The sequence below is a fragment of the Scyliorhinus torazame genome, chromosome 18 (genome assembly GCF_047496885.1).
Source record: "Scyliorhinus torazame isolate Kashiwa2021f chromosome 18, sScyTor2.1, whole genome shotgun sequence".
NCBI lineage: Eukaryota > Metazoa > Chordata > Chondrichthyes > Carcharhiniformes > Scyliorhinidae > Scyliorhinus > Scyliorhinus torazame.
In genome coordinates, this window is record NC_092724.1 from 155,974,042 (window position 1) to 155,990,604 (window position 16,563).

A 16,563-nucleotide genomic window follows, 5' to 3' on the forward strand; every position below is an offset into this window, starting at 1 on the left:
AGTGGAGCTCACCACTGCAGAAAACGAGGCTAAGTGTAGCCTCGCTGGGGAGCTCCCCACTGAGGCCCCCGATCTACCCGGATGGGTGTCAGATACCCGGCTAATCTCGCGCAATGGAACTCTGGCCTCATTCGGGTAGATTGCGCCCTGAATATCTAAACTTCATTGCATTCTCGTTACTTCAGTCAAAGCTAATAGAACGGAGCCCAGAAAGAGTAAAGAATATCACAAATTAATCTGTAAATATCCCAATCTCTCTCTCCCTATATATATATATTGTTATAACCTGCCTGCTTACCATTGGCTGGGGACTAATGACAATCCCACAATCCTGTGGGAGTATGAGCTTCCCCAATGAGGGGGGCGGAGAAACCATTAGTAAACTCTAAGTATAAATAAAGCTGGCCAGTTTAGAACCAGCAGGAAGCAGTGTGCAGCAAGGGAAGTTGCTGCTGCTGTTATATATATATATATATTTATATATATATATATATATATATATATATGTTATTGTAAATGAATGTTATTACTTTGTATCCTTAAAACTCGTGCTGGATTCTTCGTGGCCCTCACAAAATATATATCTATATATATATATATATAAGACTGGTTTCATGTACAATGTGGAAAAAACGTGATAACAAATGTTATCATCCTACACCATCTGAAGTTGCATTATGCAAACGGTGCTTCCTCTTCTAATTCAGAGTCTGCCTTCATTCTGAGAAGTACGGTTCTTTGTTCCCTTTTCTTTTCGCGCAATCTCATTCGCTTCTTTAGCAACACCATCAAACCAGTCTGTGATCCGGCACATTGTCAATCTCAGTACCGTTCTTACTGGGAAAACGCTTATTTGATCAAAGGATTGCAACAAAGATGTTGAAAATCATCGTTCCATTTCTAACGTTACTGCTAAGTAAGTAAGGTTTAATTCACTATTTCAGCAAAGTAAACATGGGGAGAAGATCAGGTTTCCTGTGCGCACTATGCACAACTAAACCTTCTTCATAAGGCGTATTTAGAATTTCATAACTCTTCGGGATACAGAGGAAACATTTCTTCTCTCCCATGAGAGTAAAGAAATATTTATCATCACTACAGAGCACCATGTCGTTGTACAGATTTTTAGATTTAGTTAAAGGTTGGTGTCACATGCAAAAGGTAAACCCTGTGCAATCTGGAAACCTCTTTATTGAACTGCGCCTGCAGCAGAGAACCTAACCCGAAGCCTCTGCTTTCTTGGATCAATAGCTATCTTTTTTTTAGAAACAAATGTGTCGTGATTAATTGTTGTAGTTTTGAATTTTTAAGCTGAGACGAATGTAATATCTTAACTTTTGTTTTTGTTTTTTTCAGTTGAAATGAATAAAACTGAGACACAGAAAGGTAAGAAATGATCATTCTTAAATGTTCTGACTTCTCTGTATAGGGGTGATTTTGCGAGCAAGAAAAAAAAGCATGTGGTAACAAATGTTTAATTCCAGCAATTGCTGTCTGGGTCTGAATCACCAAGGGAGCTGTAAAACCCTTTAGTTTATCCTTGCTACTGCTATGTGAAGGGTACTAATGGATCCCTCAATTATCTATAAATGTTCTTTTGGTCTATTAGGTATAAAATTGAGTTTAAAAGGTTGGGGCAGTTCATGACTTTGGCAGAAAGTCAATGAAAATAAAAGTGGGGAGAGATGTAAAGGCAGTCGCCATCTCGCAATGTCCCATTTTACACGGTCGCAGAAGGTCAAAACCTAGCCCATGGCATTGAAACAGAACTGTGAGCATTTTGAAATGCGTTGGAGAATTATGATATTTGTTTAATCTGTTTGGCATGCATTTTTTTCTGTGGTGGCTTATTCAAATGCTTCATCAAAGTTACTGTATTATTTTTGTGGTTTCCATCAACAAGAAATGAAGTGTGCGGAAATTCTCTACAAATTGTAATCTTAACTATGTTGGCAGATAACATTTAAATTTAAGCGGATGTCGATTAACTATACATTTTCACATCTATTCAGAAAACACATTTAGCTCCTTGATCCAGACAAGCAGCAGCTTCTTAGACCATAAGACATAGGAGAAGAATTAGGCCACTCAGCCCATCGAGTCTGCTCGGCCAATCAATCATGACTGATATTTTCTCATCCCCATTCTCCTGCCTTATCTATTCCTCCCTCCCTAGTAAATGGAAGTTTGTTTTAATTGTTGCACTCTTTCCAGTGTAATTGATAAAATCTTGGAATGTTCTCATTTCTGCATCATGACTACACCCGGCAATACTTCCATGAATCATTTCACTATGCACCAAAACCCTTCATGCTGGTGCAAGGGTTGGTAATCAGAAGACGCATATATATTTAAGATAATGACTGAAAGAACCAGAGGGAGATGAGAAGGAAAGTTTTAAGCAGTGAATTGTTCTGATCTGTATTGCACTATTTGGAAAAAGTGGTGGAAGCAGATTCAACGGTAACTTTCAAAAGGCAACTGGATAAATACTCACAAAAAGGAAAATTATGCAGGGCTATGGGGAAAGAGTAGGTAAATTGTACTAATTTAGTATAGCACGGTAGCACAAGTGGATAGCACTGTGGCTTCACAGCGCCAGGGTCCCAGGTTCGATTCCTCGCTGGGTCACTGTCTGTGCGGAGTCTGCACGTTCTCCCTGTATCAGCGTGGGTTTCTTCTGGGTGCTCCGGTTTCCTCCCACAGTCCAAAGACGTGCAGGTTAGGTGGATTGGCCATGCTAAATTGCCCTTCGTCTCCAAAAAGTTTAGGAGGGGTTATTTGGTTGCGGGGATAGGGTGGAAGGGAGGGCTTAAGTGGGTTGGTGCAGACTCGATGGGCCGAATGGCCTCCTTCTGCACTGTATGTTCTATGTTATCCCCATAACCTCTGATCCCCTTATTAATCAAGAACTTTTCTATCTCTATCTTAAAGACACTCAGTGATTTGGCCTCCATAGCCTTCTGCGGTAAAGAGTTCCACAGATTCAACACCTTCTGGCTGAAGAAATTCCTCCTCATCTTAGTTTTAAAGGATCGTCCCTTTAGTCTGAGATGGTGTCCTCTTGTTCTAGTTTTTCCTACAAGTGGAAATATCCTCACCACATCCACTCTATCCAGGCCTCGCAGTATCCTGTAAGTTTCAATAAGATCCCCCCTCATCCTTCTAAACTCCAACGAGTACAGACCCAGAGTCCTCAACCGTCCCTCATACGACAAGTTATTCATTCCAGAGATCCTTCTTGTGAACCTCCTCTAGACCCTTTCCAAGGCCAGCACAACCTTCCTTAGGTATGGGGCCCAAAACTGCTCACAATATTCCAAATGGGGTCTGACCAGAGCCTTATACAGCCTCAGAAGTATATCCCTAGTCTTGTATTCTAGTCCTCTTGACATGAATGCTAACATTGCATTTGCCTTCTGAACTGCCTACTGAACCTGCACATTAACCTTAAGAGAATCGTGAACAAGGACTCCCAAGTTTTTGTGCTTCAGATTTCCTAAGCACTTTCTCATTTAGAAAATAGTCTATGCCTAAATTCCTCCTTCCAAAGTGCATAACCTCACACTTTTCCACATTGTATTTCATTTGCCACTTCCTTGCCCACTCTCCTAGCCTGTCCAAATCCTTCTGCGGCCGCCTTGCTTCCTCAATACTATCTGTCCCTCTACAGATCTTTGTATCATCTGCAAACTTAGCAACAGTGCCTTCAGTTCCTTCTTCCAGATCATTAATGTATATTGTGATAAATTGTGGTCCCAGCACAGGCCCCTGAGACACACCACTAGTCACCGGCTGCCATCCTGAAAAAGACCCCTTTATCCCCACTCTCTGCCTTCTGCCAGTCAGCCAATCCTCTATCCATGCCAGGATCTTACCCTTAACACCATGGGATTTTATCTTATTTAACAGTCTCCTTCTGGAAATCTAAATAAATCACGTCCACTGGTTCTCCTTTGTCTAACTTTCTTAGACAATGATTCTTAAATGATTCACAGCTTTTTCGTTAAGCACCTGTCTAACAGTCCATTGAACACCCAGACCCGGATTTTCACTCCCAGGTCAGGAACCCAGAAACAGGACATTTCCTGACCCCACAGACTCGGCCCAGGAAAAAGAGACCGGGAAAATCGGGTTTTCATTCTGGGGAGGTGCAGGTTAGTTGGATTAAGGGCCTGGCACACTTGTCGGTGGCACATGCACAGCCATGTCGCCCTGTCCTGTGTGCTGGCTGCAAGGCGCGGCCTCATCAGTGGGGTGGAACGGGGGAGCTGATGGCCACCATCCCCTCCATGGGACGGGTCTGGGTTGGCGCCCAGTGTCCCTTCCTCGCGGTTGGTGCCCATAGGGCCCCGGGGGTCACCTTGGGATGGAGGGGCAGCTGGTTTTGCGCTGACTGCCACTGCAACATCTGGCTCTGCCAGCCCTGGCAGTTCCTCATAGTCCGCACCAAGGAGTTGACGCCCTCGGCGAGGCTCCTCAGTGTCTAAGACATGCTCTGCAGTGCCTTGGCAATGCCTACCTGTGATTGGGACAAGTTCCGCAGTGCCTCAACCATGCCCATCTGAGAGCAGGACCTGTCAAACAGAACCTCATCAAGGTCAACCTGGTACTAGGTGGACTTCCGGTGGCGGCCAGGAGTGAGTGGTCGCACATTTGGTGGCTCCCGCTCGTGGTGGTTTTTCAGACCTTTTCCCCGGTTAACAGGTGGATGTGAGGTGCAGGAGAGTGAGGGGAAGAGACTGACTCTCTGGTGCATGGAGTTCAGGGCCAGAAGCAGTCAAAAAGAGGGAATCAGTCAGTTAGAGCTGGTGCGGCGCCTGCGACGCACGTGGAGATGGCGGAGGGGCAGGGAAGGGCCCTGCCGGCTCAGTGGTCGATGGACCAGCTGGTGATCTTCCTGAACAAGACGTTCACCCAGCAACGGAAGGAGAGTCTGGAGGACCTGGTGGTGAATTCGATCTGGGCAGTGGTCGACTTTGTGGAAACAAAGCTGGCAGCTCAGGGTCAGGCAATCCAGAAGATGGAGGAGGTGATGGTGGAACACGAGGAGCAGTTTGCCTCGATGGCAGCAGAGATGGGGCTGATGCGCAATCAGCACAGGCGGTTCCAAGAGAAGGTTAAAGACCTAGAGAACCGGTCACGCAAGGCAGAACATAAGAATCATGGGCCTGCCGGAGAGGGGTGAAGGAGCCGATGCTGGTGTGTAGGTGGGGCGGATGTTGGAGAAGCTGCTCGGAGAGGGTGCGTTTGCACGGCCTTTGGAGGTGGATTGAGCTCACAGGGTGCTAATGAGGAAACCCAGGGGAACGATGCGGCTGCACCGGTTCCTGGACAAGGAGCAAATAATGAGGTAGGCCAAGCAGACGAGGCGCTGCACCTGGGAGGACAGTGAAAATCGAGTGTACCAGGACCTGGGTGCAGAGTTGGCCAAGAGGAGAGCGAGCTTTAAGGTAAAGGACTACTATACCCGGCACGTCTGTGGGCGCCCAAGGACGGGCCTGGGGAGGTGCGGTACACAGGCCGGAGGCTGACCCAAAAGGGACTATGGTTGATCGGCGGCGAAAAGGGGGAGGGCAGGGTGCCCCCCGACCAGGTTGATCACGTGGAACATGCAAGCATTGAATGAGCCAGTCAAGAGGGCCCATGTGTTCGCACACTTAAAGCGATTGAAGGCGGATGTGGCCATGCTACAAGGGACGCACCTGAAGATGGGGGACCAGATTAGGCTGAGGAAGGGATGGGTTGGGCAAGTATTTCATTCGGGATTGGACTTTAAAACGAAGGGGGTGGCGATTTTGGTTAATAAGCGGGTGGCATTCGAGGTGGCAAATATAGTGGCAGACTCTGGGGGAAAGGTACGTTATGGTAAGCGGGAAGTTGGAGGGAATACCGGTGGTGTTAGTAAATATATATGCCCTGAATTGGGCGATGTGGAATTTATGAGGCGGGTGCTGGGGAAGATTCCGGACCTGGGGCGAAACTCTCCCCCAACTGCGCGATGTCCGCCGACTGGCGCCAAAGACGGCGCCAATCAGACGGGCATCGCGCCGGCCCAAAGGTGCGGAATGCTCCGCATCTTTGGCGGCCTAGCCCCAACATTGAGGGGCTAGGCCGACGCCGGAGGGATTTCCGCCCCGCCAGCTGGCGGAAATGGCGTTTGTTGCCCCGCCAGGTGGCGCGGAAATGCGGCGCATGCGCGGGAGCGTCAGCGGCCACTGGCAGTTTCCCGGCACATGCGCGGGAGCGTCAGCGGCCGCTGTCAGTTTCCCGCGCATGTGCAGTGGGGAAAGTCTCTTCCGCCTCCGCCATGGTGGAGGCCGTAGCGGAGGCGGAAGGGAAAGAGTGTCCCCATGGCACAGGCCCGCCCGCGGATCGGTGGGCCCCGATCGCGGGCCAGGCCACCGTGGGGGCACCCCCCCGGGGTCAGATCGCCCCGCGCCCCCCCCCAGGACCCCGGAGCCCGCCCACGCCGCCTGGTCCCACCGGTAAATACCAGGTTTGATTTACGCCGGCGGGACAGGCAATTTCTGGGCGGGACTTCGGCCCATCCGGGCCGGAGAATCCAGCGGGGGGTCCCGCCAACCGGCGCGGCCCGATTCCCGCCCAATCTCCGGTACCGGAGACTTCGGTGGGGGCGGGATTCACGGCGGCCAACGGCCATTCTCCGACCCGGCGGGGGGTCGGAGAATGACGCCCCTGGAGTCTCATCGGCTAAATATGGGTGGTGGGGGATTTTAATACGGTCCTGGATCCAAGACTGGACCGGTTGAGCTTGAGTTCGGGAGGGTGTCAGCTACAGCTAAGGGGCTTCGGAGTTCATGGAGCACATGAGGAGGGTGGATCCGTGGAGATTTGGGAGACTGAGGGCAAAATAATTTTCTTTTAACTCCCATGTGCACAAGGTATACTTCTGAATAGATTTCTTTATATTGTATATGACGTTTTGGCAGGGGTGGTAGATGTCGCGTATTCGGCAATAATGGTGGTGGACCATGCCCCGCACTGGGTGGATTCGATTTGGGCACACAGGGAGAAGGCGGAGATAGAAAGACTAGTGGTGGAAATCCTGCAGGTGGATAGGAGATATGCAGAGGCCCCGGTGGTAGGGCTGTTAAAGAAACGCCAGAGATTGTAAATGGAATTTGGGTTGTTATCCACGGGTAAGGCAGTTGCGAAGGGTGAGAGGGGCGGTATATGAGTATGGGGAGAAAGCGAGCAGAATGTTAGCGCACCAGTAAGTGACATTTAAGGGGCATCTTGACAATACATGACTAGGATGAAAATAGAGGGATACGGACCCAGGAAGTGTAGAAGATTTTAGTTGAGACGAGCAGCATGGTCGGCGCAGGTTTGGAGGGCCGAAGGGCCTGTTCCTGTGCTGTACTTTTCTTTGTTCTAGTTGAGGAAGCAGGAGGCGGCGAGAGGGATTGGGAAAGTGAAGGACACGGGTGGGAATACGGTCTTGAACCCGGCGGGGATGAATGGAGTGTTATGGGAGTTTTACAGCAAATTGTACGAGTCGGAACCCCCAGCCAGGGAAGAAGGGATGAGGCGGTTTCTGGGAGGGTTGGAGTTCCCGAAGGTTGATGAGGAGTTGGTGGAGGATCTAGGGGTCCCAATTGGGCTTGTAGAAGTAGTGGAGGGGTTGGAGGTGTTGCATTCGGGTAAGGCCCCGGGACCAGGCGGGTACCCGGTCAAATTTTATAAGAAGTTCTCGGGACTGTTGATAAGGGCCTTCAATGAAGCAAAGGAGTTGGGAGTTCTCCCCCGATGTTCACAGGCGTTGATCTGCCTCATTTTAAAGCGGGATAAGGACCCAGGAAACTGTGGGTCGTACAGGTCGATCTCCCTGTTAAATGTGGATGGCAAACTATTGGCGAAGATCTTGGCCACAAGGATCGAAGACTGCGTCCCAGGGGGAATAGGGGAGGACCAGGCGGGGTTTGTTAAGGGGCAGCATTTGGCGACCAACATTAGGAGCATGTTTAATGTAATTATGATGAGGCGAGGTTGTGATGGTGGTGGCCATGGACGCAGAGAAGGCCTTTGACCGGGTGGAGTGGGAACACTTATGGGAGGTCCTGGGGTGGTTTGGGCAGGAGTTTGTGGATTGGGTCCAGGCACCGGTGGCGAGTGTGCGAATGAATCGGGTGAGATCAGATTACATCAGGTTGCACCGGGGGACGAGGTAGGGATGGTCCACTTTCCCCACTGTTGTTTGCCTTGGCTATAGAGGTGTTGGCATTGGCATTGAGACGGTCGAGGGTCTGGCAGGGGATAGTATGGGGGGGGGGGGGGGGCACAGGGTCTCGCTAATTGGAGGGATTATGGGGATGTTAGAGGAATTTGGACGGTTTGTGGGATACAAATTGAATATGGGTAAGATCCAGGCGAGTGGGCAGGACAAGAGATTGGGTGAGATGCCGTTCAAGGTTGTGGGAGGGAGCTTTCGATATTTGGGTATCCAGATGGCGTGGGAGTGGGAGCAGCTGTATAAACTGAATTTGGGTCGGTTGTGGATCAGATGAGGGGGGACATTCGGAGATGGTATGTGCTCCCATTGTCATTGGCGGGGCGGGTTCAGACGGTTAAAATGACGGTCCTCCCGAGGTTTTTGTTTGTTTTTCAGAGTCTCCCAATTTTGATCCGCAAGGTGTTCTTCAAAAAAATGAATGCAGAGGTCTGGGGAATTGTTTGAGAGGGTAAAACCCCGCGGTTGAAAAAGGTGCTGCCGGAGCAGCGGCGTGGGGGACTCGCTCTTCCGAATTTCATTAATTACTACTGGGCGGCGAATATTGCAATGGTCAGGAAGTGGGTAGTGGGGGAGGGGTCGGTATGTGAGCGGGTAGAGGCGGCATCATGGAAAGACACAAGTCTGGGGACATTGTTTTTTAAAATAAATTTAGTGTACCCATGATATACCTTCAATTCACCGAGAGACAGAGGGAGCGAGTGAACATTAGGCTTTATTAATCATGAACTTGCCTAGCCAGAGTCAGTTGTACAGATGAGTGCCACCCACAGGCAGCGGGTCTATGTATGGTCCCGGTGAGGGCGGAGCCAGAGGTGGAGCCCACCGGGGTTACAGCACAGTACCTGAAAGCAGCTCGTATCACCACTTCCAGGTCGTAGGTCATCGGTTACAGTATCATACATGCATTAGGTGAACACATTCATCACATTCACCCCCTGTTAAAAAAATCAAGTTCAGTGGGGGTGACGTGGGGTCATTACACATTCAGTCTATCTGGAGGCCGGATCGTTCTCTTCGACCTCCTCAGCTCTGGTGGTGCGGCGGGCACGGTTGTTGCAGGTGGTGACTCCAGGGGCGTTGTGTCTGGAGCTTGAGCCTCAGTCCAGCCTGTCAGAGATGGTTGGGGTGCGGGGGTAGGCAGGGGGGCGATGGGTGACGGCAGTGTCGGTGCGGGACAATACAGGAGACCCAGGGGAGCGTACGGGGCACTGGGGGTGGCGGCGGGCAACGGGGCGTGTTGACAGGGAAACCAGCTGGCGCCAGGTCCCGTAGGGAGACCGTATCTTGCCGTCCGTCCTGGTACGCGATGTAGGCATACTGGGGGTTGGCGTGAAGCAGCTGGACCCTCTCGACCAGGAGGTCAGTCTTATGGCTCCTCATGTGCCTCCGGAGAAGGACTGGTCCCGGAGTTATCAGAGTTCATGGTCTGAAATTGTTGAACTCAGTGTTGAGGCCAGAATCTGTAAAGTACCCAACTGGAAGACAAGGGGCGAGATTCTCCGACCCCCCGCCAGGTCGGAGAATCGCCGGGGGCTGGCGTGAATCCCGCCCCTGCCAGTTGCCGAAGTCTCCGGCACCCGAGATTCGGCGGGGGCGGGAATCGCGGCGGTTGGCGGGCCCCCCCGCACGATTCTCCGGCCCGGATGGGCCGAAGTCCCGCCGCTAAAATGCCTGTCCCGCCGGTGTAGATTAAACCACCTACCTTACCGGCGGGACAAGGCGGCGCGGGCGGGCTCCAGGGTCCTGGGGGGGGGGGGGCGCGGGGCGATCTGGCCCCGGGGGGTGTCCCCACGGTGGCCTGGCCCGCGATCGGGGCCCACCGATCCGCGGGCGGGCCTGTGCCGTGGGGGCACTCTTTCCCTTCCGCCTCCGCCACGGTCTCCACCATGGCGGAGGCAGAAGAGACTCTCTCCACTGCGCATGCGCGGGAATGCCGTCAGCAGCCGCTGACACTCCCGCGCATGTGCCGCCCGAAGATGTCATTTCCGCGCCAGCTGGCGGGGCACCAAAGGCCTTTTCCGCCAGCTGGCGGGGCGGAAATTCGTCCGGCGCCGACCTAGCCCCTCAAGGTTGGGGCTCGGCCCCCAAAGATGCGGAGCATTCCGCACCTTTGGGGCGGCGCGATGCCCGTCTGATTTGCGCCGTTTTGGGCGCCAGTCGGCGGACATCGCGCCGTTTCCGGAGAATTTCGCCCAAGGTGCTTGTTCCTTGAGCTTGTAGTGAGCTTTATTGAAACATTGCAGCAGGCCAGGGACAGAAGTGTGAGCGAGAGCAAGGAGGTGAATTAAAATAGCGAGCAACTAGGAACTCAGAATCATGCTTGCAAACTGAGCTGAGGTGTTCCACAAAGCTGTCGCCCAAGCTGCATTTAGTCTCACATCTGCTCGTCTAAAGGACCATTGTTAGCAGTGAATAAACTATACTAACTTCAAAGAGAAACAAGCAAATCGCTGCTTCACCTCAAAGGAGCGTTTGGACCTTGGATGGCCTAGCAGTGTTGGCCTCGGTGCCACGCATTGCCGGTGACAACTCCAGCGCCCGTAACCTCTGGGACTCCTTGAAGCAGCTATGGATCTGCTGGAGTGACGCTGACATCTCCCTCTGAATGTCCCGGCTGCTCCCTTAGCTCTGGGAAAACCTCTTCCGCAGGCTCAGCATTGGGCTGGGACCCAGCTGGGTCCTGGGATTCAGCAGATCTTGCACTGCTGTCTCGACTGGGGATTCCTGCCTCCACCTGATGTACATCAGCAGTGTGGTGCTCACCAGATTGTGCCCCAGTACCCTGTCCACTAATATTTCCCACCGACGTGCTTGTATCTGCGCTGGTAGGGGGTGGCAATGACAGCTGTGACGTGACATCTCAAAGCTCTCCTCCGAGGTGGTCTCTTGGGAGGTTGGAGGACCTGCGGGAGAATGGGCATGCGGTCAGTGGGTGGGATGGGTCAGTCAGTAAAGCAATAACAGCTCACGTTTGACAGATCCTTTGGGTGAGGCCTGGTGGTTCTTCACCTCTGCGGCATCTGCCAGCCTCCGCGTTGGGGACTGCTTTGTCCTTGGCCACACCAGTCTCCTCGAGGGCATGCTGCTCGACCCTCCTGAACCCTTAGGAGAACAGGACATCTCTCTTGGCCTCCACAGCATCTAGCAGCCTCCCCAGGTCAACGTCCCCAAATCTTGGGACTGGTCTCCTCGGGGCCATTGTAGCAAACTGGCTAGGGCTGGCTGAGCAAAGAAGAACAAAGAACCAAGAAAAGTACAGCATAGGAACAGGCCCTTCGGCCCGCCAAGCCTGCGCCGACCATGCTGCCCGTCTAAACTAAAAACTTCTACACTTCCGGTGTCCGTATCCCTCTATTCCCATCCTATTCATGTATGTGTCAAGATGCCCCTTAAACGTCACTATCGTCCCTGCTTCCACCACCTACTCCGGCAGCGAGTTCCAGGCACCCACTACCCTCTGTGTAAAAAACTTGCCTCGTACATCTCCTCTAAACCTGGCCCCTCGCATCTTAAACATATGCCCCCTAATAATTGACCCCTCTATGCTGGGAAAAAGTCTCTGACTATCCACTCTGTCTATGCCCCTCATAATTTTGTAGACCTCTATCAAGCCCCTCAACCTCCGTTGTTCCAGTGAGAACAAAGCGAGTTTATTCAACCTCTCCTCATAGCTAATGCCCTCCATACCAGGCAACGTCCTGGTAAATCTCTTCTGCACCCTCTCTAAAGCCTCCACATCCTTCTGGTAGTGTGGCGACCAAAATTGAACACTATACTCCAAGTGTGGCCTAACTAAGATTCTATACAGCTGCAACATGACTTGCCAATTCTTATACTCAATGCCCCGGCCAATGAAGGCAAGCATGCCATATGCCTTCTTGACTACCTTCTCCACCTGTGTTGCCCCTTTCAGTGACCTGTGGACCTGTACACCTAGATCTCTCTGACTGTCAATACTCTTAAGGGTTCTACCATTCACTGTATATTCTCTACCAGTATTAAACCTTCTAAATGCATTACCTCACATTTGGATTAAACTTCATCTGCCATCTCTCCGCCCAAGTCTCCAAACAAACTAAATCCTGCTGTATCCTCTGACAGTCCTCATCGCTATCCGCAATTCCATCAATCTTTGTGTCATCCGCAAACTTACTAATCAGACCAGTTACATTTTCCTCCAAATCATTTATATATACTACGAACAGCAAAGGTCCCAGCACTGATCCCTGCGGAACACCACTAGTCACAGCCCTCCAATCAGAAAAGCACCCCTCCATTGCTACTCTCTGCCTTCTATGACCTAGCAAGTTCTGTATCCATCTTGCCAGCTCACCTCTGATCGCGTGTGACCTCACCTTTTGTACCAGTCTGCCATGAGGGGCCTTGTCAAAGGCCTTACTGAAGTCCATATAGACAACATCCACTGCCCTACCTGCATCAATCATCTTTGTGACTTCCTCGAAAAACTCTATTAAGTTAGTGAGACACGACCTCCCCTTCACAAAACCGTGCTGCCTCTCGTTAATACGTCCACTTGCTTCCAAATAGGAGTAGATCCTGTCTCGAAGAATTCAGTCCAGTAATTTTCCTACCACTGACGTAAGGCTCACCGGCCTGTAATTCCCTGGATTATCCTTGCAACCATTTTTAAACAAAGGAACAACATTGGCTATTCTCCAGTCCTTCAGGACATCACCTGAAGACAGTGAGGATCCAAAGATTTCTGTCAAGGCCCCAGCAATTTCTTCTCCAGCCTCCTTCAGTATTCTGGGGTAGATCTCATCAGGCCCTTTTTCAAGACGCCCAACACCACGGGCGAGATTCTCCGACCCCCCGCCGGGTCGGAGAATCGCCGGGGGCTGGCGTGAATCCCGCCCCCACCGGTTGACGAATTCTCCGGCACCGGATATTCGGCGGGGGCGAGAATCGCGCCGCGCCGGTTGGCCCCCCCCCCCCCCCCCCCCCCCCCCCGCGATTCTCCGGCCCGAGTGGGCCGAAGTCCCGCCGCTAAAAGCTCATGGCAATTCCCGCTCGCTATACCACTTAGGAGTCTTTCAGGAGAATCGTGCCCATCGTCATCTTTTGGGTGAATTATGCCTGCAATCTTCCCACAAAGTGCTTCCATAACGCCCTCCTTTTTCCCAACAGAGGGTTCCCCCCCACAGTGGTTTACAAGGCACTCAACCATGTCCTACCCATTTTTTGCAATTCTGCTCTCATCCCTTCTTCTCCCTCCTAGAACTGTGTAAGGATTTCTCTTGTCCTCGCTTTTCATCCTGCCAGCCACCCTATCCAAAGGATAATCCACCTCCATTTCTTCCACCTTCAGCACAACGTCATGACTAAATACATCTCCCCTCTATTCACCTGAGGAAGGAGCAGCGCTCCGAAAGCTCGTGTTTGAAACAAACCTGTTGGACTTTAACCTGGTGTTGTAAGACTTCTTACTGTGCTCACCCCAGTCCAATGCCGGCATCTCCACATCACTCCTCTCTCTTGTCAGCATTTTGAAGGGACCGACACATTTGCAACACTCGGGTCCACTCCTTAACACTCCCAATGCTTCATCCCTTTCCCACGGCACCTTCCCATGCAATTGCAGGTGTAATGCCTGCCTTTTATCTCCTCCCTTCTCACCATCCAAGGTCCAAACGTTCCTTTGAGGTGAAGCAGCGATTTGGCGAAGCAGCGATTTATTTGTTTCTCTTTGAAGTTAGTATAGTTTATTCACTGCTAACAATGCGGTCTCCTTTAGACGAGCAGATGTTAGACCAAATGCAGCTTGGGCGACAGCTTTGTGGAACACCTCAGCTCAGTTTGCAAGCATGATTCTTAAGTTCCCAGTTGCTCGCTATTTTAATTCACCTCCTTGCTCTCGCTCACACTTCTGTCCCTGGCCTGCTGCAATGTTTCAATAAAGCTCACTACAGGCTCAAGGAACAAGCACCTTGTCTTCCAGTTGGGTACCTTACAGATTCTGGACTCAACACTGAGTTCAACAATTTCAGACCATGAAGTCTGTCTCCAATTTTTATTGTCTTTCTTGCCACGTGGCGGTTTGAAGCTCGGGCGGGTTCTCTGTCCGCCAGCCACGAGCCGTTCCTTGGTTCTATCTTCTCGCTGATTGCCAATGGGGTTTCTCATTGTAACCACCCAACTCCGCCAGGAAACCCGCTGGCAGGGGAATGCTGTGGGCGTGAAAATTGAATTGCATTGAGAATTCTGGCGCTCTTGTTTTTCATGTTTTTACTTTCAGACGCAGCTGTTCATTATTCTGCGACTGACACTCACTCGCACTTACACCCAGTACCACCCCCGTTGCCTTTTATGTCATGGCATACTTGTCACTTAATCTTTCCTGTCACACCTTTCCTTTTGTTCTTCCTGCCACACCCCTATGCCCCTTCCCTTTCCAGGGAACAAAAACCATCACATCTCCACCTTCCTTCAAATGTAAAGAATAGGAATATTTGACTCAATACATTAACTCGGCTTCTCTCTCCACAGTTGCTGCCAGACATGCTGAGTTTTTCCAGCATGATCTGTTTTTATTTCAGATTTCCAGCATCCAGAGTATTTTGGTTTTCATATTTTTAAAAAATTCATTCATGGGATGTGGGCATCGCTGTCTGGGCCAGCATTTATTGCCCATCTCGAATCGCCCATGGACTGAACAAAGAACAAAGAACAAAGAAAATTACAGCACAGGAACAGGCCCTTCAGCCCTCCCAGCCTGCGCCGATCCTGGGGCGAGATTCTCCGACCACCCGCCGGGTCGGAGAATCGCCGGGGGCTGGCGTGAATCCTGCCCCCGCCGGTTGCCGAATTCTCCACCACCGGATATTTGGCGGGGGCGGAAATCGCGGCGCGCTGGTTGGCGGGCCACCCCCCGCGATTCTCCGGCCCGAGTGGGCCGAAGTCCCGCCGCTAAAATGCCTGTCCCGCCGGCGTAGATTAAACCACCTACCTTACCGGCGGGACAAGGCGGCGTAGGCGGGCTCCGGGGGGGGCGCGGGGCGATCTGGCCCCGGGGGGTGCCCCCACGGTGGCCTGGCCCGCGATCGGGGCCCACCGATCCGCGGGCGGGCCTGTGCCGTGGGGGCACTCTTTCCCTTCCGCCTCCGCCACGGTCTCCACCATGGCGGAGGCAGAAGAGACTCTCTCCACTGCGCATGCGCGGGAATGCCGTCAGCGGCCGCTGACGCTCCCGCGCATGCGCCGCCCGGAGATGTCATTTCCCCGCCAGCTGGCGGGGCACCATAGGCCTTTTCCGCCAGCTGGCGGGGTGGAAATTCGTCCGGGGCGGGCCTAGCCCCTTAAGGTTGGGGCTCGGCCCCCAAAGATGCGGAGCATTCCACACCTTTGGGGCGGCGCGATGCCCGACTGATTTGCGCCGTTTTGGGCGCCAGTCGGCGGACATCGCGCTGTTTCCGGGGAATTTTGCCCCAGATCCTTTATCTAAACCTGTCTTCTATTTTCCAAGGATCTACTTCCCTCTGTTCCCCGCCCGTTCATATATCTGTCTAGATGCATCTTAAATGATGCTATCGTGCCCGCCTCTACCACCTCCGCTGGCAAAGCGTTCCAGGCACCCACCACCCTCTGCGTAAAAAACTTTCCACGCACATCTCCCTTAGATTTTCCCCCTCTCACCTTGAAATCGTGACCCCTTGTAATTGACACCCCCACTCTTGGAAAAAGCTTGTTGCTAGCCACCCTGTCCATACCTCTCATAATTTTGTAGACCTCAATAAGGTCCCCCCTCAACCTCTGTCTTTCCAACAAAAACAATCCTAATCTACTCAACCTTTCTTCATAGCTAGTACCCTCCATACGAGGCAACATCCTGGTGAACCTCCTCTGCACCCTCTCTAAAGCATCCACATCCTTCTGGTAATGTAGCGACCAGAACTGCACGCAGTATTCCAAATGTGGCCTAACCAAAGTCCTATACAACTGTAACATGACCTGCTGACTCTTGTACTCAATACCCCGTCCGATGAAGGCAAGCATGCTGTATGCCTTCTTGACCACTCTATCGACCTGCATTGCCACCTTCAGGGTACAATGGACCTGAACTCCCAGATCTTTCTGTACATCAATTTTCCCCAGGACTCTTCCATTGACCGTATAGTCCGCTCTTGAATTAGATCTTCCAAAATGCATCACCTCGCATTTGCCTGGATTGAACTCCATCTGCCATTTCTCTGCCAAACTCTCCAATCTATCTATATTTTGCTGTATTCTCTGACAGTCCTCCTCACTATCTACAACTCCACCAATCTTAGTATCATCTGCAAACATGC

At 51.7% G+C, this 16,563-nt stretch overlaps 2 protein-coding genes across 8 annotated transcripts in view; one reads left to right on the forward strand and one right to left on the reverse strand.

Moving 5' to 3' along the window:
* Positions 1–16,563, reverse strand: part of polg2 (polymerase (DNA directed), gamma 2, accessory subunit) — a 217,192-nt gene that overhangs the window by 13,264 nt on the left and 187,365 nt on the right. The gene's annotated exons all lie outside the window — the stretch shown is intronic.
* LOC140395656 (platelet endothelial cell adhesion molecule-like) overlaps positions 707–16,563 on the forward strand; it is a 128,785-nt gene continuing 112,928 nt past the window's right edge. Inside the window, exons 1-2 of one of the 4 annotated variants that reach the window (XM_072483684.1) lie at positions 707–916; positions 1,357–1,386. In XM_072483684.1, the coding sequence (XP_072339785.1) occupies positions 877–916; positions 1,357–1,386 (70 nt within the window). In that variant the 5' untranslated portion in view covers positions 707–876. The remainder of the gene's footprint in view (positions 917–1,356; positions 1,387–16,563) is intronic. The other 3 variants (XM_072483686.1, XM_072483687.1, XM_072483688.1) reach the window with 3 other exon arrangements.